The sequence below is a fragment of the Cetorhinus maximus genome, chromosome 21 (assembly GCF_964194155.1).
Source record: "Cetorhinus maximus chromosome 21, sCetMax3.hap1.1, whole genome shotgun sequence".
Taxonomy (NCBI): Eukaryota; Metazoa; Chordata; class Chondrichthyes; order Lamniformes; family Cetorhinidae; genus Cetorhinus; species Cetorhinus maximus.
In genome coordinates, this window is record NC_135899.1 from 45684531 (window position 1) to 45707992 (window position 23462).

Genomic DNA, 23462 nt, shown 5'->3' on the forward strand with positions numbered 1-23462 from the left:
AAGTCAACATGGTTTTAAGAAAGGAAAATCATGTCTGACAGGTATATTTGAGTATTTTGAGGATGTAACTAGCAGGGTATAAAAAGGGGAACCAGTAGGTTTAGTATACTTGGATTTCCAAAATATATTACTAAGGTGCCACACAGAAGGTTAATACTCAAGATAAGGGCTCATGGGAATGGGGTTAAAATATTAACATGGATAGAAAATTGATTAATAGGTTGGAAGCAAAGAGCAGAGACAAACGGGGCATATTCAAGTTGGCAGGCTGTAGCTAGTGGCATGCTACAACGATCAGTGCTGGGGGCTCAGCTATTTACAATCGATATTAATGATAGACTAAGAGGTAAATAATAATACATTTAACTTTGCTGACACTATAAAATCAGATGGAATATAAGCTGTAAGGGACACACAAAGGCACTGCAAAGAGGTTTAGACAGGTTAGGTGAGTGGGAAACAAAGTGTCTGATGTAGTGTAATGTGGGAAAGTGTGAGGTTATTCACTTTGGCAGTAAGCATAAAAAAGCAAAATTTTTTTTCAAAGGCATGAAATTTTTAAATGTTGATATTCAGGCAACTTGGGTGTATTCATACCAGGAACTCAAAAATTTAGCATGCAGGTACAGCAAGCAATTAAGAAGGCGAATAACATGCTGGCCTTCATTGTAAGGTGATTGGAGAACAAGAATAAGGAAATCTTGTGACCATTGTGCAGGGCTTTGGACAGACCACACCTGGAATACTGTGTGCAGTTTTGGTCTCCATATTTAATAAATAATATGCTTGCATTGGCATTTACCCTTCAATATACTGAATGCAGCAAAGGTTGACTATACTAGTTCCTGGGAAGAGAGAGTTATCCGATGATCAGTGGCTGAGTAAGTTGGACTTATATTCTCTGTAGCTTAGAAGAATATGAGGTGATCTCATTGAAGCATAAAAAATTCTTAAGGTGATGGACAGGGTAAACACTGAGAGGGTATTTCCACTGGCTGGGAAATCTAGAACAGGAGGGCATAGTCTCAGGACAAGGGGTCAATCATTTCAGACTAAGATGAGGAGAAAGTTCTTCACTCAAAGGATTGTGAATCTTTGGAATTCTCCACCTCAGAGAGTAGTGGACACTCCATTGTTGAACATATTTAAAGCTGAGATAAACAGATTTTTGGTCTCTCAAAAAATCAAGGGATAAGGGGTGCAGGCGGGAAAATGGAGTTAAGGCAGAAGATCAGCCATGATCGTAATGAATGGCTAAGCAGCCTTGAGGGGCCATAAGGTCAACTCCTGCGTCTATTTCTTATGCTGTTATGATTCTTCTATACTTCAAAAATCTGTCTATCTCAGCCTTGAATATATTCAAAGATGCAGCCTCCACAGTCCTCTGCAGTCCTGCCACTCCAGTTGTGAATGGTGGTGGAAGAGAAGGCTCCACAAATATCCCCATCCTCAGTGATGGGGGAGTCCAGCACATCAGTACAAAAGATAAGGCTAAAGCATTTGCAAAAATCTTCAGCCAGAAGTGCTGAGTGGATGATCCATCTTGGCCTCTTCCGGAGGTCCACAGCACCAAAGATGCCAGTCTTCAGCCAATTCGATTCACTCCATGTGATATCAAGAAAAGACTGAAGGCACTGTATACTGAAAAGCTAGGGGCCCTCACAATATTCCAGCAATAACGCCGAAGGCTGGTGCTCAAAACGTCCATTCCCCTAGCCAAGCTGTTCCAGTATGGCGACAATATTGGCATCTATCCGACAATGTGGAAAATTGTCCAGGTATGTCCTGTATACAAATAAAGGACAAATCCAATCCTGCCAATTACTACCCCTCTCTATCAACGACAAAGTCAAAAGTGGGGATATTCGCTGATGATTGCACAATGTTCATCACTATTCATGACTCCTCAGATACTGAAGGAGTCCATGTCCAAATGCAGCAAGACATGGATAATATCCAGGCTTGGACTGCCAAGTGGCAAGTAACATTCGCACCATATAAGTGCCAGGCAATGAGCCTCTCCAACAAGAGAGAATCTAACTATCACCCCTTACCATTGACCAGAAACTGAACTGGACCAGCCATATAAATACAGTGGCTACAATAGAAGGTCAGAGGCTAGGAATCCTATGGCGAGTAATTCACCTCCTGACTCCCCAAAGCCTGTCCACCATCTACAAGCACAGGTCAGGCGTGTGATGGAATACTCTCCACTTGTCTGGATGAGTGCAGCTCCAACAACACTCAAGAAGCTTGACAATCACCCAGGACAAAGCAACCCACTTGATTGGCACCCCATATACAAATATTCACCCACTCCACCAACGACAGTGGCACAGTTGCAGCAGTATGTACCATCTACAAGGTGCATTGCAGGAACTCACCAAGGCTCCTTGGACAGCATCTTCGAAACCCACAACCGTTACCATCTAGAAGGACAAGGGCAGCAGACACATGGGAACACGCTATCCTGGTTTGGAAATGTATCGCAGTTCACTGTCGCCGGGTCAAAATCCTGGAACTCCCTCCTTAACAGCATTGTGGGTGTACCTACACCACATGGACTGCAGAGTTCAAGAAGGTAGCTCACCACCACCTTCTCAAAGGCAATTAAGGATGGGCAATAAATGCTGACTTAGCCAGTGATGCCCACATCCCACGCATGAATAAAATAAATTAAAATAAATACCTTCCCACATGCCATGAATGGATATAAATAATTATTGAAAATTTATGTGACTCCAGATGCCAAAAAAACAGTAATAACGCAGCATAGTAACATTTGGTATGTTATTATTAAAGTTCACATGTTATAGATCAACATAAACAGTACATAATGGACTTCCTTGGAGTGGCAATCAGAGTCAAACCTGTCTCACATAACCTTCTGACTCAGGCCAGGCGGGATGCAAGTAGTGCAGTCCGTCGTAGTGTCAAGTGCAGGCTGATGGATGCAATGAGAGCACGCCCCCTTTTTACGGCCGTAAACCATGTAAGTTACAGGTCCAGTCAAGTTTAAAGGTCTATGACAGGCCATGGAGATCCTACATCTTCAAGGTTGGGGTTGGGGGTGATCAAGGGCATGTCAGGCCTTGCGGGTTGAGGGGTGGGGGGGGGGGTGGGCGCAGTGAGGGGAGTGGGTTAGTGCCGGGCTTGGCTAGGCTGGAGAGTTAAGAGTTGGGCCTGGCTGGAGGCTGTGGGAGATAAGTCTCCGTAGGGGTGGGGGAATCCTGTGGGTTGGGGAGTTCCTGCCAGGGGTGTAGCCCTTTGGGGGCGCAGGTAGGGCCATGGAGATGTAGTCGGGTGGGGGGTGTGGGGTGCTGGGGTGAGACCCCTGGGGGATCTGGGGGGGAGGGGGAGGTGAAGTCCAGTGGGGGGGTCGGTGTGGGTCTCTGCAATGGTTACCCAGAAGTTAGAAGAGGTTTCAATTCTTCTAACTTTTTCTGGGTAACTGTTGATGTAACCCAGTCAGAACCATCCAAAGTTTGTGATTTAAATCACATTTCTGGATGGTTTACAATGCAGGGCAATTGCCCAAGGGAAGCTGGCATTTCCGGGTAATTGCCGTGCAAACCTTAGTTGTGAATTTCCAAAGGGGATTCTCCAGAGCATCTTTGGGGTACTCCCCTAATATGACCCAATGGAGCTTGGAAATTATGGCCCAGAATAAATATCCAAATCTGTATTTTTAAAGTACTTTGTATTAACAGAAAATAATAAATGTCTGAAGTAGGTGATTGTCCACAGTGTAATCGACTGGCTTAGATGTGGTTTATAAATACATTAATAGTTTTATATTTGTGAATTTCAGAGTAGTAATTAATAGAAGTATACAGGCGATTTACACATAGAATAATCAGAGATTAGGAGAGTTTTAATTCAGATTTGGGCCATTTCTTTTTGCACCAACAGCAGCTATCATAATGAGTACCAACTACTTGTGCACAGTGTGAGATTAATGATTGCAATCTCAATACTGCATAGTTATGGAGAAGTAATCCAGAATTCGTTAAAGTAAAATCATGAGGGAGGCTTTTTATTGCAGTGCTCTCAAGAGCACGAAAGTGGAAAATCTCCCCATATGTACTAATATATTGTGATAGCTTATTAGGGAGCATTTTCCTTTGTATGTGGTGTTTGATTGCAGTTTTAAGCCAATTAGAAACTAGACTAACTAATTTTAATTTATGCAGAACATTTATAGCAAGGAATATTCCAGTAATCTGGGCTAGATATGGATCAGAATCCACTATCTACAAGATACAAGTCAGGATTGTGATGGTACTCCACTTGCCTGGATAAGTGCAGCTTCAACAACACTCAAGAAGCTCAACACCATCCAGGACAAAGCAGGCCACTTGACTGACGCCCCATCCACCAACTTAAACATTCACTCCCTCCACCACCAATGCACAGTGGTAGCAGTGTGCACTATCTAGAAGATGCAATACAGCAACTCACCAAGGCTCCTTTGACAGCACCTTCCAAACCCGCAAATTCTATCAGCTAGAAGGACGAAGGCAGCAGATGCATGGGAACGCAACCACCTGCAAGTTTCCCAGCCACATGTCATCCTTGCTTGGAAATATATCGCCGTTCTTCACCGTTGCTGGGTAAAAATCCTGGAACTCCCTTACTAACAGCACTGTGGTGTACCTACACCACATGGACTGCGGTGGTTCAAGAAGGCAACTCACCACCATGGTCTCAAGGGAAATTTGGGATGGACAATAAATGCTGGCTTAGCCAGTGATGAATACATCCCATGAACAAATAAATAAAAAAAACCTGAGCTGAAGGGTGGAATCATCCTAGATTTGCGCCAAGTGTGGTAGCGGGCGGGAAAAAGGTTGTTTTACCTGTTGGCCCCAATGGAAGGTTTTGGCACTATATCATCCCAATCCCGCCTCGTTAATCATGCATTCCTGGAAAACAGGCCATTTTACTGGCAGGCAGCCTCCGATTCACCCGCCATGTCATCACCTCACTGCTTCCTCACGCCGGGCGCCATATTTAAAATGCAGCCGCGCACACACTTCTCAGTGATCAAATCCAGGACCGCTGCACGGAAGACATGGCCCTGAGAAGCAATAAGACTGCAGCCCCCCGAGTCAGTGACGCATCCCTGTGATGCCTCCTAGACACTGTTGGAGCCCGCTACGATGTCCTCTACACCCACTTTGGCCGCAGGACGCCCATCAGTGTCACCACTCCAGCTTGGGAGGCGGTGGCAGCAGTGGTCAGTGCCAACGCTGCACAGAAGATATTCGCCATCCAGTGCAGAAAGATAATGAATGATCTCACCCATGCCACCAGGGATGGTCTCATCACTCTGAACTCACACACTCACAAGCCCATCACACATTCACTGCCAGCTAAAGGGACATCGCCACTCCCTCACACACACCCTCACATTGCCATCTGGCCTCATCTCCTCTGGAGAATACCTCCTCAGACCTCACCTTCTTGAGGCCACTTGCACAGATAAATATGTGTCCCCCCACATACCCTGGGATACCCCCCATCCCCAGTAATGACCTAGCCCTACAGCCTCTCCCTTTGCCTGAGGCCACTTCTCCCCCTTTCCCAAGCAATCCATAGCCCTGCAGCTGTTGAAAAGCCACCCCTGCCTTACAGCTGGCCTCGTAAGTAGAGGCCTGCCCGTGAGCCCTGCTAAAAGTGATGTGGTGCTGCCTGTGAAGCCTGGCGCTAATGACCGTGAGTGCTGCCCGAAACAAGGTAGGCAAACAAGTCTCAAAGTCCTGAGTGAAGTGCAGCTCACCAGATGTACGTCGCTTATGTTCAGTTGTGGAAACACAGGCATGCCAATGTGCTCAGATGATCCCCAGCATGGCGGGATAATTCCGGCGAGCTGAGTTCATAATGATATGCAGATGTATTACAATGAAGTTCCCAATGTGCGGCAGCAGGAAACGTGGCCCGCCATTAATGGGCGGGGAGGGTGGGCAACTGCAAACTGCAATCGTCAAACCGATTTTTGGCCTTCCCGCCATATTGTCCGCTCACACCCACCATGATGCCCAACACCAGTGGAAAATTCCGCCCGAAGTGTTTAACTCACTGCATCACCCAATGCCTGATATTACCACTATTGAAGTTCTTCTTGATTTGAAGTGAATTGTACCTACCGATAGATGTAAGTGCCTGTAATCATGTGAGACACATCTGGCAAAACTTGGTGGTCCCCAAAATGCAATTCCACGAGAATTTAATAAACATCTGCGACTGGCTGAACCTAAAAGTTAAGGAAACACAAAACCATAACAGTTAATATGGTCATACACTTTCTCCCTGTACTCCTTAGAGTCCTGCCAATCCTTTCAGCAATCACAGTGTACAAGGTTTGCACCCAGTTCAAGCCACTAATTAATATCATGAAGGAGGCAACTTTCTTGTCATTTCTGGCAATGCAGGGTTGCAGTGAGCAGCTGGAGATCCATATTATTAGATCTGTGGCACTTTTCGGTCAACTATTTAGGTCAGCGCAAAGTGGTTTCAACATAAACAGATAAGACCCTATTTTAAATATTGCAACACACTTAATTTAACCAGAGAACCATTTTCCACCTGGATTTACTATAAGCACACCTTTTGCCCATATACACAACGCAGCTCTTAAAGCGACAGCAGCTTTTTTTTGCTACTTATGTTTATTTTCCATTTTTTATCTTATGCTGTCTATAGTGGCTTTTGTCACCAATTTCTGGGGAAATATTTTCTTCGCTCCATCTTGTTTTGGAAAAATAAGTACCCACAACACTAAAAGACATTTATGTGGAACTTAAAATAGTTAAATATTATCTGCAAATTAATTAGAAAGTTGAGTATAATTGATGTAGGTATAAACTTCAGTAAAACAAGAAGAATGGGAAAATGTGGGAACATGAAAATGAACACATATAACATAAACTCCCAAGGTATTTGAACCTAAAACCTCTTGCCTCAGAGAAGAGAGTGCTTCCACTGTGCCAAAACTGACATTAAAATCTTTGGGTTTTGATTTGTATTAAATATAATGAATGTATAGTGTAAACAACTCTCACCAGTTTGGAAAGAAACATTGGTATCCATGGTTTCAAAGCCTAAAAAGACCAAATCTAATGCACGTAATCCATTGTTAGTTCTGAATGTAATCAATGAAATAACACAATCCAACATTAATATTACTTTAATAAAGCATCTATTTTATAACATCAAATAAATATTTCACAGTTTGGTAGCATAGCTAACTGATTAATATGTTTTCCAAGATATATATGGGACACTTAGCCAACATTGAAATGTCAGCCTTGCAGCTCTCAGTAACAAAAGGGTACTGCATCATCTTTGGCATCAAGTATTGAAGGTCAAGTTAATGTTGCAACAAGCTTTTTCTAATGGATAAACTCATATTTGCCAAACATTTTCAAGTGAGTTGGTATAAAGGGTTTAACATAAATAGCATGTAACATTAGTTCTGGTGTTCTTAAAATATCCTCGGGGCAACCCTCCTTATTGTATAGTTTAAAGGCCAAAACAGTCTGTTATTGCCATCTTGATAGTCTATGTGGAAGACCGTTCCCTGCATGGTGCGGTAACATTTCACTCAGAAGTAAGTATGTCATCTTTGAACCAGGGTATCAGGGAGAGTCAATGGTGAGGCAAGAGATGGGAGGTTGTGTTTGAGCCCAGAAAGTGCCAAGCACTTTGCCTCTCTAAAGAATTCAAAGATCATATGGCCAAGCTCCTATCATATTCAACAATGAGAAATTCATGAAGGTAATGAGCTGTGTGTAACGTTTCCTCTCAAAATGAGCAAGGGTGTCAATCTGTGCGAGGTTGCCAGACAGCTACCATATGTCAGATTTGCAAAATTTGGCAGCCTATAAGGACATGAATGACTTACTCACTACTATGCCTTTCACTCACAGTAAGCAGCAATATGCATCTGTACCTTGGTCAGGTGCTTCCAAACAGCACCAACGTTTTTCATTTCTCACTCAGTGGTACTCAATTCTCTGCCCATTAAAGTAAACGGGCAGAAAAATGCAGCTGGCGAGTGCAGCAATGGAAAATCACAGCATTTTTCCTTGGATTTAAGAAGCTGCACGTAATTAATGCAAGTACATCTTTATGCAGATAACAGATTGCTTCATTAGCATAAACACACATTGATGTGTTTTGGGGTTTTTAATAGGATCCAGCTCAATTCTCAATTCAAGTTGGTCCAGGTGTTACATCACAAAAGCCCATGGGCACCGATATATTTAAAGGTCCTATTGCATAACTAAATGTAGAGCCGCCATCCTTCTGAAACAGTTTACCAGCTTCGACACATAAAAGGTTACTGCACAAGATAAGGGCTCATGGTGTTGGAGGTGACACATAAGCATGGATAGAGGATTGATTAACTAATAGGAAACAGAAAGTTGGGATAAATGGGTCATTTTCAGGATGGTAAACTGTAACTAGTGGAGTGCCAAAGGGGTCAGTGCTGGGGCCTCAAATATTTACGATCCATATTAATGATGTGGATGAAGATTGCTAGATTTGCTGACAATACAAAGATAGGTTGGAAAGCAAGTAGTGAGGAGGATACAAAGAGTTTGCAAAGGGATTCAGATAGGTTAAATGAGTGGACAAAAATTTGGCAGATGGAATATAATGTGGAAAAATGTGAGATTGAGGGATCTGGGTGTCCTTGTACATGAATCACAAAAGGTACATGCAGATACAGCAAGTAATTAGGAAGCCAAATGGAATGTTGGTCTTTGATGCAAGGAGGATGGAGCATAAAAGTCGGGAAGTCTTACTACAACAGCACAGGACATTGGTGACACCGCACCCGAGTATTTTGTACAATTCTGGTCTCCTAACTTAAGGAGGGACATAATTGCATTGAAAGCAATTTAGAGAGAGTTCACTAGGCTGATTCCTGGGATGAAGGGGTTGTCATATAAGGAAAGGTTGAGCAGGTTGGGCCTATACTTGGTGGAGTTTAGAAGAATGAGAGGCGATCTTATTAAATATATAAGATCCTAAGGGAGCTTGACAGGACAGATGCTGAGATGCTGTTCCTTCTCATGGGAGATTATAAAACTGGGGGCCTCAGTTTAAAAATAAGGAGCTTCCATTTAAGGTGGAGGTGAGGAGGAATTTCTTCTCTCTAAGGTCCATTAGTCTATGGATTTCTCTTCCACAGAGAGCAGAGGAGGCAAGGTCATTTAATATATTCAAGGCTGAATTAGACAATTTTTTGTTAGATAAGGGAGTCAAAGGTTATGGGGGACAGGCAGGAAAGTGGAGTTAAGGCTACAATCAGATAAGCCATAATCTCAGTGAATGGCAGAGCAGGGTTGATGAGCCAAATGGCCTACTCCTGCTCCTATTTCTTATGATCTGACAACTACCCACAAACAAATGATATTTTCTGCTTGCAGTTCTGGCAGTGTTTGACTTCTTTACTCATTGTATTTGGCTTCCCTAACAGTTCTTTTCAGTGTTCTAACAGATGTGTAACTAGTTATTTATGGAACAAATAATCACTTTACATGATTAATTTTGTATGTTATTGCCAACTTTTCCAACAACAATTTGACAATATGTTAATGCATTTTAAGGCTTGGCTGACAGCCCAGACATCCATTAGTCTGTTGAAACAGCTGTACACAAGGGAAAACATTGATTGATTGGCAGTTCTTTCTCTTAGATCTATTTTGTCATGTTGATACATGCTGTGGAATACATGCGCCAGCAGAGGTAGACCAAGCAAGTGGCCTTGCCTGGAGAAAAAAATGGCAGAATGGGTTAACGATCATCTGCAAAATAGTCATTTTATCACCAGTGGAACTATCCAACTCTACACCCTCAGAGAAGTGAAAAAATTTGGTGTTCCAGAATTCAAGGTCAGTGCACAAGATTCATGACGAGGCACAATTACAGGATCACAGAATTTAGTACTCCATCAGAAACCAAACGACCTTGGAATTGGAATCCATTTAATAATCTATGCTATATTACAATACAACAATAGTTATATTGCAAAAGCAGGTTTTAAAGCTCAAGAGGAAATTATTCAGTAGCACATTAATTTATCAGTTTGTAGAGTAAAAACAGAAACTTCTCATTTTAATTCTTCCCCCAATTCATCAACTAACAAGTCTTTATTGTCTCGTTGTTGCCTTTTGAACAATGGTGAACCTGGATTTGCAACAGCCAGTCTTTCACGTTATTAAAATGTGAATGTGCATCAATTGAATTATTATCATGGGATCTAGATTTATGTGCAAGAAGTAAACAAAAACTGTTGAGCCATTTCCTTGCAAAGTATGCATTATTATTGCTGTCTTATTACCTGTTGCATTTGGAGGGCACTTGTTATAAACCAGCCCCCCAGCTGCGGTCCTTTTCCAGGTCATTGCCATGATGTAGTCATCCCTACACATCTCATGGGGAGCTACAGGAAAGGCAAAATTAGTTCCATCAACTAAAATTATTGAAAGGGCAAATGATTATAGAAAACATTAGGGTTAAACTTACTATGTTTAATCTCAACATTTAAAGGCAGAAACGTGCATCAATTTTAGGCTACTTTGCCATATTTTCATTATCCATATTTTACAACTAAATCTTTGATCAGTCCAAATCATTCTTTAAATTAAAAATTGACTGTACAATGACAACAGCAATGCTTGACACTGTGCTGTGACTAATGTGAGGAACGTCCAACGTATGCTTCTACGCTGGTTAAAAATAATGGCCTACATATTACTGTTGCCAAAATAAGTAGGAAACCATATAACACATCTGTATGATATTCCTCTGTTATTTTAGTGAGGCATTAATCTATTTAAATTAAACTGTCTAAAACTTGCATTAAAACAAAATAGAGACTTTCATAAGTATTAACATACTCAAATCATCAACATTGATTTCTTGGACTTAATATGAGACAAGTATAAAGCCAGTAGTCATTTGATTAATGAACAAAGATATAACTTTCGGTGGTGATTAGATTAGGCAACTTAAAGAAGTGATTCCTTGGGCAGAATTTTGCGCTCGTCGGTGAGGTGTGTCCCGATCTGAACGAGCGTAACGTGACGTGCAATGACGTCGGGTGAGCGTTCCAATGTCATCGAGTGTGCGATATTACAGTCGGCGGGTGCGCGTGGGAGTCAGAGCTACGCCCGCCATTAATTAAGAGGCCAGTTAAGGCCCTTGACATCCCAGCTGATGGCGATTTAGCGTTGCCCATGCGATTTTTCGCTTGTCGCACAGGCAAAACAGGCAGGCGAGCAGCCCACAATTGGCAAAACCTCATTCACGGGGTGGATAAAAAGGATCAGCAGCATTACCATTGTGAGTAGTGAGGGGTTTTGGAGATAGTTTGCTGCTGCTTGCTTACTGGTACTTGTCAGTTTAATCTCTGATTGGGGCTTCATTCTTAGCATTTCCACACACCATTTCAAGACTTATTGGTGTCTTCAAACCCCCTGAGGATTTGGGCCATGTGGACCCTTCCAGGCATCAGACAGCCTTCCCTTACCCTGGTAATGTGAATTGTGGACTCTGCTGGAGGCACCTCCTCCTCCGAGGAAGAGAAGGGCAGAAGGGAGAAGAGGCCGGTTGTCCCAATGCAGCTTCCAGGCGAGGGACCTGTGGGATGAGAGGCGCAGGCACAAGGGGCACAGGGCCAGCAGGAAGTCCAAGGCGGAAGGGGCCACAGAAGATGCCACTATCCTGCTACCAGGGTTTACAGGTGGCGATGCAGGTACCTCAAAATGTCAGATGGGCAATGCCAAAGGAGGCTTTGTCTCCCCAGGGAGACTGTGACCTCCATTTGTCAGATGATCGGGCGTGAGATCAGTTCCGACTGTGTGTGGACACCCCACGCCAGTGGCTCTGAAGGTCATAGTGGCCCTCAACTTCTATGCCTCCAGTTCTTTCCAGGGCTCAGTGGGCAATCTGTCTGGAATCTCCCAATCAGCGGTCCACAGTTGCATCGAGTTGGTGACAGAAGCCCTGTACAGGCTGGTATTGACTTTCATTCATTCCCATACAGACCACACCAGCCAGGCTGAGCGAGCTAAACACTTTGCAGTGATGGCTGGGTTCCCCGGCGTTCAGGGTGCCATTGACTGCACATATGTGGTCATCAAGGTGCCAGCGGGACAGCTGGGTGCCTTCGTTAATAGGAAGGGCTTCCACTCCATGGACGTGCAGATAGTGTGTGACCACAGGATGCAGTTTCTGCAAGTCTGTGCAAGGTGCCCTGGCAGCTCCCATGACACAAACATCCTGAGACACTCCCATGTGCCAAGGTTCTTCAGTGCTCCAGCCCGACCCAATGGATGGCTGCTGGGTGACAAGGGCTATCCATTAAAAAGGTGGTGCATGACGCCCCTCCGCCACCCAAGAACAGAGGCAGAGCAGCGGTACAACAGGAGCCATGCCTCCACAAGGGCGGTGGTAGAGAAAACCATTGGTCTTCTCAAGATGTGCTTCTGATGCCTGGACCATTCATGGGGACACACTGCAATACCCCCCAGAGCAGGTGTCACTGATCATGGTTGCATGCTGCGCTCTCCATAATCTGGCACTGGTAAGGGGGGACCCACTGGAGGAAGAGGATCTTGACGCAGCTGCACAGGCCACAGATGATGAGTCCAGTAGTGAGTTCAGAAGAGAAGCATGGTGAGGAGAACGCTGAGGGCATGGAGGCAGACCTTAGTAACCTCCAGGGAGGCAGGGACACCAGGGACGCCTTGATCCAACGCTCCTTCTGCTAGGCTGCCAAATCAGAGCACCACATGCCAGGGCTGTCGCCACCATCCTGGATCACAGAAATGACCCTTTCCTTTGTCCCCAAGATACACTCAGTGCCTGTGCAATAAAGCTTCAAGCCACCCATGTCCAGCATTACACATTGGCGTACCCTGCACCTACAAAACAAATGAAGCATACTTAGGCCAATAGCACAAAGCAAATGTAATTTAATGTTGGAACTCAAAGGTTATTGAACAGAGCGATATCCAGGGTTGTTGGTCACACCATTAAAAAAAGTAAAACAAAATGGGGGAACAAAATATCACCCGTGACCAGTCCCTCTTGTGCTTAAAGTGCTTTAAACTCATGTTTATGGGTGCTATGTCTAGGTGCTCCCCCCTCACTGGCACTGGCATGGGAGACAGCCTGCTGATTCTGCTGTCTTGTTGGTCTTAATGACCTTAGTGGTCATCCTCTGGCCAGTGGAGCCTGTGATGGCCCTGCCTGGGAGGGAATGGCCAGTGCCACGACTGACATCTCCCCAGTTGCCGCAGACTCATCAGGTGTCACGGCCACTGGCAGAGGGGCGGAGGAGCTGTTGCCATCATCCAGACCGCCATGAGAGGAGCCCGCAAAGATGACAAGCAGCTCATGCGCCAACATGAGGTCACTGTGGACCTCCCTGCTTGTAATTGATGAATGGGCAGCTAGCTGGAAATCTGGGTGCCTCATCCATCTCACACATGGGCACTGACCGCCTGAGGTCAGTGCCTGTGTGAGGTTTTGCAGGTCCAAGCGCAACACCAGGAAGCCGTGATTCTGTTCCTGAAGCAGCCTTTCCATGAGAGTCGTCACTTTCTCCATGGAGGAGGCATTGCACTTGGCCATGAGGGTCAACGCAGCACTCACACTCGGCAGGGACTCCTCCACAATGATTACCTCTTGGATCTTCGTCAGATCCTCCCACACACCCCGCTGGACATGCAGAATCTGCTACCTAATGGACGACTCCAGAGGCCCATCATCAGCCTTCAGTTGAGCATCGCCCTGGTCTCCAGCAGTCCTCTGATTACCGGTGCCCTGGGCACTCTCTGCCTCTGCCTGCGCTTCAAGCGAGTGTGAAGTGCCCTCACCAATGTGCACCGAGATACTAGCCACCGAACTAAGGCCCACCGAGGCACTGGTATCTGCGCTGGTGCCTGATTCAGAAAGTAGGTGTGACGCAGGTGCTTCTGGAGCATGGTGGTCCTCCGGTATCCGGGGTAGCTCCTGGAGGTCCTGCGCTTGGCTGCTTGGTGGCAGATCTAAGGGAGAAGAAGGACATGTAATTATTTTAAGTCATGATATTGTCACTGTGCATCCCAGGTACACTGGTGTGACAATGGAGGTCTGCATCATGGTGCCATCGTCCTTCAATGATCAATAAGAAATCCACTTTGGAGGATCCCATCAATGATGAGACTGAACAAGATTGTCTGCAGCATCTGAAACTCACCTCAGTGCACAGCACTCTTACCTTCAGCTGACACCCCAGCCTCACTGTGGCTGGTTGATCGAAGTGCATGGCGCCTCTCAAGCTCCAAGGCCTCCTGCTCGTACCTGGAGAGGATGAGGTGGTGTTGGGGGGGTCCTCCGCAAGTCCCCGACCTCTCAATATTGTTATTGGGTGTCTTCTCATGAAAGGACAGAGGAGCATTGATTAGTCCATCTCTACCTGCAGCATCTTTGCAGCCTGGCCAACCCCACCTGAGGAGCACCTTGCGGGGCAGATCCGAGTCATGGCCCTCGAGGAGCAAGGAACTCAGTCAAAGTAGCCAGGGCTCAACCTCTTGGCCAGTTCTGGCATGGTTGACAGTTGGCACTCAAACTCTAACACTCCTGAGTTCCAAGGGAGGATGGCCAGCCCAAAACAATTCAACACACTGACCCATGCCAACACGGTACTCACTCTTCCTGAGCGCAGCAGGTCATTGAAGTACTTCTGGCACTGCACCCAGGTGCGCAACACCACGACATGGCTCACCCGGGCTGCCACCTCCCCCCATGCCCTCTTTGTGAGGTGCAGTGGCCTCCTCCTCCCATCTCTGGGGACAAGGATGTCCCTTCTGGAGCCACCGCCTCCAAGAGGGCGATGAGGCACTCATCGGAAAAACAGGGCGCCGGGTGCCCAGCTGACCTCACCTCCTGCCTGGTCTCTACATCTTTGTTTGCAACCATGTCGCTGCTGCAACTCCGACACAGACAGCCTCCCTGGGGCTGCATGTGCCATTTTTGAACCGGCCGCTAGGTCGCCATTGGATGCAGCGGCCAACAGACCCCTGCCCGCCCCTTCTCAGATGCTCTGCAGCCAGCATTCACGCTGGACGGACCTTAATTGGCCTGCTAGTGTGAGATCGCTGTTGCCGCTTGATTGCGGGTGGTGGTCAGTTTCCCAACCACTCCCGCTTGCCCCTGCCGAGCCCGCCTGGCAAGGGCAAAATTCTGCCCCTTGTTTTTCAGTGGTAAATCATAGAATGGTCACAGCACAGAAGGAGGCTATTCATTCCATTGTGTCCATGTTGGGTGTCTGCAAGAGCAACTTAACCCCTCCCATTTGTTCACACTTTCCATGTAACCCTGCAATTGTTTCCCTTCAGATGCTTATCTAATTCCCTTTTGAAAGCCACAATTAAATCTGCCCTCATCATATTTGAAGGCAGTGCATTCCAGATCCTAACCATGCACTGCATAAAAGTATTTCCTCAAGTCACCGTTGCAGCTTTTGTCAATCACCTTCAATCAGTGTCCTTTGGCTCTCGACCCTTCTGCCCATGAGAACAGTTTCTCTTTATATACTTTGTCTAGACTCCTCATGATTTTGAATAGCTCTTTCAAATCTCTTCTCAATCTTTTCTTTTTGAAGGAGAACAAGCCCAGCTTCTTCAATCTTTCCATGTAACTGAAGTTCCTCATCCCTATAAACCATTCTTGGTAATCTTCTCTGCATCCTTCAGCCTTCATGTCCTTCCTCAAGTATGGTGCCTAAAATTGAACATATCAAGAAAAGCAGTGATCGACACCTGCACCTGGGGGAGAATTTTCTCCCCGTCGAGGAGGGTTGGGCAGGGGTGGGCGCACAGCCGATCGCCGCCTGCGATCGGCTGCATGCCGCCATTTTACGTGGGTAGGCCAATTAAGACCCACCCAGCATGACTCGCACCCGGAATGCACAGAGTTGCCTCAGGGCGATTAGTTTAAGTGCAAAAAAATTTTAAAAAGGGAAAAAAATTTTTTAAGATATGTCACTGTCACATGAGCTGGGACATGTCTATTAATTTTATTAAAAATTTTTACAAGACTTTAAGAACTTTCATGAAACCAAATCCCACCTGTGGATGAGGTTCCATGAAAAATGCAAAGGCCGCCTGGGCTCTTTGCCTGCCCGCCAACCTTAAGGTTGGGCGGGAAGCTCAGTTTATTGATTTAATTGAGAGTTAACTGGCCTTAATAGGCCTTTGACAGTTCGGCGGGCGTGCAGCCGACTTGGGCGCATGTCCGCCGAACTGAAAATCTGAATGACGTCCGGTGATGTTGGGACGCATGCCTGACGTCACCGTGTGTCATTTTACACTTCAGCGAGCGGGCTCCACCCCCGCTCACCGAGCTGAAGTTTCTGCCCCTGGGGAGTCGCGATTTAAACCTTGCCCCAGTCTAAAAAAACAACTGTTCATGACTACTTTCTGTTTCCTGTCACTAATCAACTTTGTATTCATGCTGCCACTGTCCCTTTATTTCAAGAGTTTTAACTTTGCTAACAAGTTTGTTGACACTTTGTCAAATACCTTTTGGAAGTCCATGTACACCACATCAACCATCATATTCTCATAAACCCTTTCTGTTACTTCATCAGAAAATTCAAACAAGTTACTTGAACATGATTTATCTTTAACAAATCTGTGCTGGCTTTTTAGTGACATGTTTATTCTAAGCGACTGTTTATCTCTAAAAGTTATCCCATCATCAAGACTAAACTGATTGGCCAGTAGTTGTTGAGTTTATCTTCATACCTTTTTTATGAACGAGGGTGTAACATTGAACATGGGTGTAACAATGCTTGGTGTAGAATTTAACTCCGCAAAAAGAAAGGTGCCTGCCTGTGTTGAATCAGCTAATCTAATACAGGCCAGCCAAGTTTATAGCAGTCAGTGCGCTAGTATAGAAAACAGGCTCTGTTGGTTCCCAGCTATGACTGTTCTCCAATGAATATTGCTGGACTGTGTGCATATTAGAAAATCAGGTATGAACAGCAGCAAGCTCGATGGCCTCCATTGTTAATCAGTTTGCCAACACTCACTATCCACAATATTTTAGAGAAGATATTGGAGTTCGAGGAAAGAACAGCAGAGCGGAATGATCGTGAGTGTCAGGAAACAATAGAAAAAAATGAAAAATATTGCCAGCACAAGGGAGGGTGCTGACTGGTGAGAGTCTTTCTTAATAAGGCTTTCATAGATCTTTGGTTTATTTCAGTTAAGTTTAGTTAGTCAAATAAATAGAGTCATAGCAGGGATCCAGAGTCCCATGGAATGCGCATCCTGTAACATGTGGGAATCCTCGGACGCTTTTCACATCCAAGACAACCACATGTGCAAGAAGTGCCATCAGCTGGAGGAGCACAAGCTCCAGTGTTGGGGTTTTAGCGGCAGCTTGCTTCCCTGTGGGACAGCTGCTGTGAGCTACATGGAAAGCACATTTCTGGTTGTGGTTACCCTGCAGTATTAAAGATATGCAGGAAGAGGGAATGAGTGATGGCCAAGCAGTAAAAGGAGGACTAGGTAGGTAGTGCAAGAATAAAATCAAAATACTGTGGCGCTGGAAATCTGAAGTAAAAACAGAAAGTGCTTTAAATATTCAGCAGGTCTGGCAGCATCTGTGGAGAGTAAACAGAGTTAATGTTAGAGAAAAAGAGAGAACATAACTCATTTGAAGGAGGATCATATTCAACTTGAGCTCTGTTTCTCTCTCCACAGATGCTGCAAGATCTGTTGAGTATTTCAGCACTTCCTGTTTTGATTTCAGGTAGTTCAGAAGTCACCTGAGTGCAGCTCGTTCTCCAATCAGTATTCAGTTCTGAACACTGATTAGAGAGATGGTCCCTCTGAGGGCTGCAGCCACAGCCAAGTCTATGATACTTTGGCTGCTTTTGTTGTAGAGGGGGCAGGAGGAAGATTGGAAAACAAACAGTGATAGGGAATTCTATAGTTAATGGAACAGGCAGACAAAGCTGTAGCCACAGATGTGAATCCAAAATGTTATGTTGCCTCCCTAGTGCCATGGTTAAGGATATCACTGAAACTCTGAGAGGTGGGAGAGAGGGTTAACAGCAAGCGGTCATGGTTCATATCAGTATCAATGTCATGGGTAGAAGAGGGATGAGGTTCTGCAGGCAGATTTTAGGCAGCTGGGAAAAAAACTAGCAAGCAAGGCCTCAGAGTAATTTCTTCCTGTGTCATGCACTACTGAATATTGAAATAGGGAAATAGAGGAGATAAATGCATGGCTGGAGAGATGGTGCAGGGGGAAACGCTTTAGATTTCTGGGACACTTGGGACCAGTTCTGGGTAGATGGGACCTGTACAGACTGGATGGGATGCACCTGAACAGAGCTGCAACTAATGTCCTTCCAGGGCAGTTTGCTAGTGCTATTGGAGAAAGTTTAACCTAACCTGGTAGGAGAATAGGAACCAAGAGGTAACATTAGAGAGGAAAAGCGAAGGGATTTACAAAGAATTGGGAGAGTTAGCACTAGAGTAAGAAACAATAAGATGTTAGGTGGGATCAGAGAAAGACGGAATGCAATAAGGCCTAAATTGGGGTGTTGTGCACCCATGTCAACGTATGGAGTGTAGTAAGTAAAGTTGGTGAGCTGCAGGCTCAGGTAGCCATACAATGTCATGATGATAACGGAGACCTGGCTCAAAAAAGGTTAGGGCTGGGTGCTAAATATTCCTGGTTGCAAAGTGTTCGGGAAAGATAGGGAAGAAAATAGGAGGGTTGACAGTAATGATTAAGCATAATATCACAGTTTTGGACAAAGAGAATGACCAAGAGGGGTTAAAGATATCATCTATTTGGCTAGAGCTAAGAAACAATAGAGGTACCATTATACTATTGGGTGTATTTTAAAAGCTACCAACTAGTGGGAACAATATAAAGGAACAAATTTGAAAGGAAATAACAGGTGCAAAAATGATAGAGTAGTTATAATGGGTGATTTTAATAATCCGAACTGAGTGGGATTGTAATAGTGCAATGGATGTAGAGAGGGAAGAATTTCTGAAGCATGTTCGAAAGAATTTTCTACATTTGTATGTTTCCAGTCCAAATGGAAGGAGGCATTTCTGTTTCTGGGGAATGGGTTGGGCTAAGTGGATCAAGTGTCAGAAGGGAAACATTTAGGGAACAAAGATCATCATATCACAAGGCTTAGGTTAGCTTTGGAAAATACAAGGAGCAATCCAGAGGAAAAATAATTAAATGGAGGTGTGGCAAATTTCAATGCAGTGAGATGTGGATCTGGCCCAGGTAAATTGGAAGCAAAGACTGGCAAACAAAACTATATTGAACAATGGACTTAAAGAGGAGACAGATCAGGCTGAGTCAAAGTATATTCCTACAAGGAGAATTGCAAACATTACACCCTTGTTCAAAAAGGGTGAAAATATAAGCCCAGCAAACATAAGCCAGAGAGTCTAACTTCAATGGTGGGGAAACTTCTAGAAACAATAATTCAAATAGTCATTTGGCAGTACAGAACTTGAGTGTTGCTGAAAAAAGACATTTATCAAAGCTTTTTGTCTTGCCCTCATCAGGACAATTGCAAGAATACCAATGTCAGGGGAAGCGACAACTTTATACTGTATGAGAAGAGAGTGCTGATTTGTTGGCAAGTAGACTCTGATTGGCAGAGGCATTGCCATGGAGAATGCACCAGTTAATGGTGACTGACAGTTAACTGCCCAGCATTGTTTGAAATTTTAAACCAGGCAGCTTGACTTTGACTGGTCAAGGTGTTGCCTCAAGGAATGAACCAGCAAACGGCTATCATTTATTTTGTTTAGCTGAAACAGGTGCAATGTGTGTGCATGTTCTTTCTGTTTGCAAAGAACAGGGCCCTGTGTATTAATATATGTAACTTCCAGTACACGCAAATGCGCCACACTGCGAGCCGGACTGACAATCTTAAATTGGTTGTCAGTGTAATTTTAACTTGGTACTTAACTGTCAGTCATGATTAACTGGTAAATTCGACATGTCAACACCTCTACCAATCAGAGTCCACTTGTCAACCAGTCAGCATTTCTTCTCCAACTGTGTAAAGTTGTTGCTTCCCTGACATTGGTGTTTTTGCGATTGTCCTGATGAGCGCAAGATAAAAAACTTCGACAACATGTATTTTTTCAGCAATAAATAGTAATTTGTGACAAAATTAAGTCACATAGACAAATGAGGGTTAATTAAGTAGAGCCAGCGTGGATTTCTTAAGGGAAAATCATGTTTAACTAACTTGCTGAAGTTTTTTTGTAGAGATAATAGAGAGGGCTGATAACAGCAATATTGTTGATGTGGTGTACAGGGGCTTCCAAAAGGCATTTGATTCAGTGCCACTCAACAGACTAGTGGATAAAGTTAAAGCTAATGAAATAAAAGGGACAGTACCAACATAGATACTAAGTTGGCTGAGCGACAGGAAACAAAGACAAGTGGTTAATGAATGCTTTTCAGGCTGGAGGAAGTTTTGGAATGGAGTTCCATAGGGATCAGTGTTGGGGCCCTTGCTTTTACTGATATATATCAATGATCTTCACCTTGGTGTAGAGGGCGCTATTTCAAAATTTGAGGATGATACAAAACTTGGAAATATTATAAACTGTGAGGAGAATAGTGTAGAACTTCAGAAGGACTTAGACAAGTTGATGGAATGGGCAGATAGGTAGCAGATTAAGTTCAATGCAGAGAAATGTGAAATTATACATTTTGGTAGGAAGAACAAGAAGAGATCATATAAAATAAAGGGCACAATTTGAAAGGGAGTGCAGAGGCAGTGGGATCTGCGTGTTGTTACGGACAATAGAGAGAGGAAAAATTGAACTCCTTTATTCTCTCGCCATCTCTCTGTAACAGAGGTGTTTTTTTGTTTTAAAAAAATAGGATGTGGCGCTTATTCCAAAAACCCTTTGTTTGTGTATTCAGTTTTTAAAGCGACTCGCATAGTCTCTTAGATTAAATTGGAATTCAGACATTGAAACAGGAGGAGGTGGGGGGTTGGGGGGGGGGGGGGCAGAGGGGGAGAGATATCGCAACTTCACCCCCCACCCCCCTCACACACACACGTGCACAAAGACACATACACACATCTACAACAAGGGGATGGGACAGAGGGGTTTTACAACTATGAATAACTTAGTAAAAAGAACAGTAGAAATGGATATCAGTTCACTTGATTGCCAGAGTCCAGAAAGTCCAAATCCAGTGGGGTTTCCCTCAGGGAGAAGTTCTAGTTCAGGCAGGTTCCTGGCTGAAGGCAAAAGTGAAGGTAGAATTCCTTTAATAATGGTGACACAGTGAACTGAGGTTTTTTTTTCTTTATTCTTTCATGGGATGTGGGTGTCATTGGCAAAGCCAGCACTTGTTGCCCATCCTTAATTTTCCCTTGAACTGAGTGGCTTGCTGGGCCATTTTAGAGGGTAGTTAATAACCACATTGCTGTGGGTCTGGAGTCACATGTAAGGACGGCAGATTTCCTTCCCTAAAGGAAGGTTATGACTAAGTTTATATTCCAGTTTTATTAATTAATTCAAATTCCACTAGCTGCTATGGTGGGATTTAAACCCATGTCTCTAGACCATTAGCCTGGGTCTCTGGATTACTAGTCCAGCATCATTACCACTATGCCACTGTCTCCCCTGCTGATATTCAGATTGATATTCAAGAGCTTGGTCTGTTTGGCAGGCAATGGCTAGTGGCTAGCAAGTAAACAGGCTCTGAGGAGGGCTTATTGCAGGCTGCTTGGTCAGCCTGGAGTTCTACTGTCAGATGTCTGCAGGTTAAATCAGCAGACTGCCCTGCTTGGGCATTCTCAACTTATATAGAGATTTCAAAATGGTCATTCAAGTCACATGACCTCCTTCCTCCACAATGATTTCACAAAGAGATGTTCATCTGGTGGCTGGAACTGGATTTTGTTTTGTGGCTTATAATGTCACAGTCATTAACCTCTGGAAGAGTCCTTATCCATATTGATGACCCTGTTCCGGGTAGCTATTGTCTTGGTAGGCCCTCAGACACTGCTAGAGGGATAAGCCTATAAAGATCCAAATGACATCCATTTCCTTTCAATAATTCCTTTTTGAAATGGACCTTGACAGTCCCAGGTGCAAGATTCCATATCAGGGCATGTCTCCAGTGCAATCCATATATTGCCTTAGTGGTCACCTTATTATTCTAGACATCAGGTGACTGATGGCATTCATCTTTTGGTTCAGCAGAATTCATTTTTAGATAAGCATAAAAGAATAAAGTTTGATTTATATAGTTTATGATTTCTTTCATGTCTTAGGGACATATCAGTGTATTTGTACATAAGTCATTGAAGGTGGCAGGACACGTTGAGAGAACATTTAATAAAGCAAAGTATTATGCAAAGCATAAGCAAAGCTTTATTAATAAGGGCATAGAGTTTGAGGTTATGTTGAATTTACATAAGACACTTGTTAAGCCTTGGATGGAGTATTGGCGCTGCACTTTAGGGAGGATGTGAAGGCATTGGAGAAGGTGCAAAAGAGGCTTACAAGAATGGTTCCAGATATGAGGAACTTCAGTCATGAAGATAGATTGGGGAAGTTGGGACTGTTTTCCTTGGAGAAGACAAGATTGAGAGGAGGTATGATAGAAGTATTCAAAAGCATGAGGGGTCTGGACAAAGTGAATAGGGAAAAAGTATTCACATTTGTGAAAAGATTGAGAACAAGAGGGCATGGGTTTAAAGCAATTGGCAAATAAATCAAAAGCAATATGAGAAAAAACTTTTTCACACAGTGAGTAGTTAGGGTTTGAAATACATTGCTTAAGAGTGTGGTGCAGGCAGGTTCAATCAAGGCATTCAAAAAGGAATTAGGTGGTTATTTGAAAAGGAACAATGTATAGGAGAGAAAGCTAGAAAATGGCACTAAGTGAAATGTTCATTCAGAAAGCCAATGCAGACACAACGAGCTGAATGACTTCTTCTGCATTGTAACAATTCTGTGATTCTGAAAAAAGGTACGACAAAAAAACACTATAGCCAGAATTTTCTCGTCGGTGTACAGGTGCAGGCCATGCTTGCCGACACGTAAAATGACACGCGGTGACATCAGATGTGTGTCCCGACGTCATCGCGCGTCATCTTGATATTTTGTTCGGTGGGTGCGCGCCAGAGACGGCTGCATGCCTGCCAAAATATCAGTGGCCTATTAAGGTCATTAAGAAAGTAATTAAACTAGTTAAGAACACTGCCCATCCAACCATAAGGTTGGCGGGCAGCCGAAAAGCCCAAGCGGCCTTCGCGTTTTTCAGGGAACCTCATCCACAGGTGGGATGAGGTTTCCTGAAGCTTTTATAAAACCAGTAAATGAATTTTCCCACCTTCGTAAATGTGGCACTGTCACATGAGGGGACAT

General features: G+C 44.3%; 1 protein-coding gene across 1 annotated transcript in view; it reads right to left on the reverse strand.

Moving 5' to 3' along the window:
• The window catches only part of adgrb2 (adhesion G protein-coupled receptor B2), a 1091625-nt gene that overhangs the window by 573227 nt on the left and 494936 nt on the right, over positions 1-23462 (reverse strand). Inside the window, exons 8-9 of the mRNA XM_078566906.1 lie at positions 10355-10456; positions 6150-6256 (exon numbers count right to left, since the gene is read on the reverse strand). Of these exons, the coding sequence (XP_078423032.1) occupies positions 6150-6256; positions 10355-10456 (209 nt within the window). The remainder of the gene's footprint in view (positions 1-6149; positions 6257-10354; positions 10457-23462) is intronic.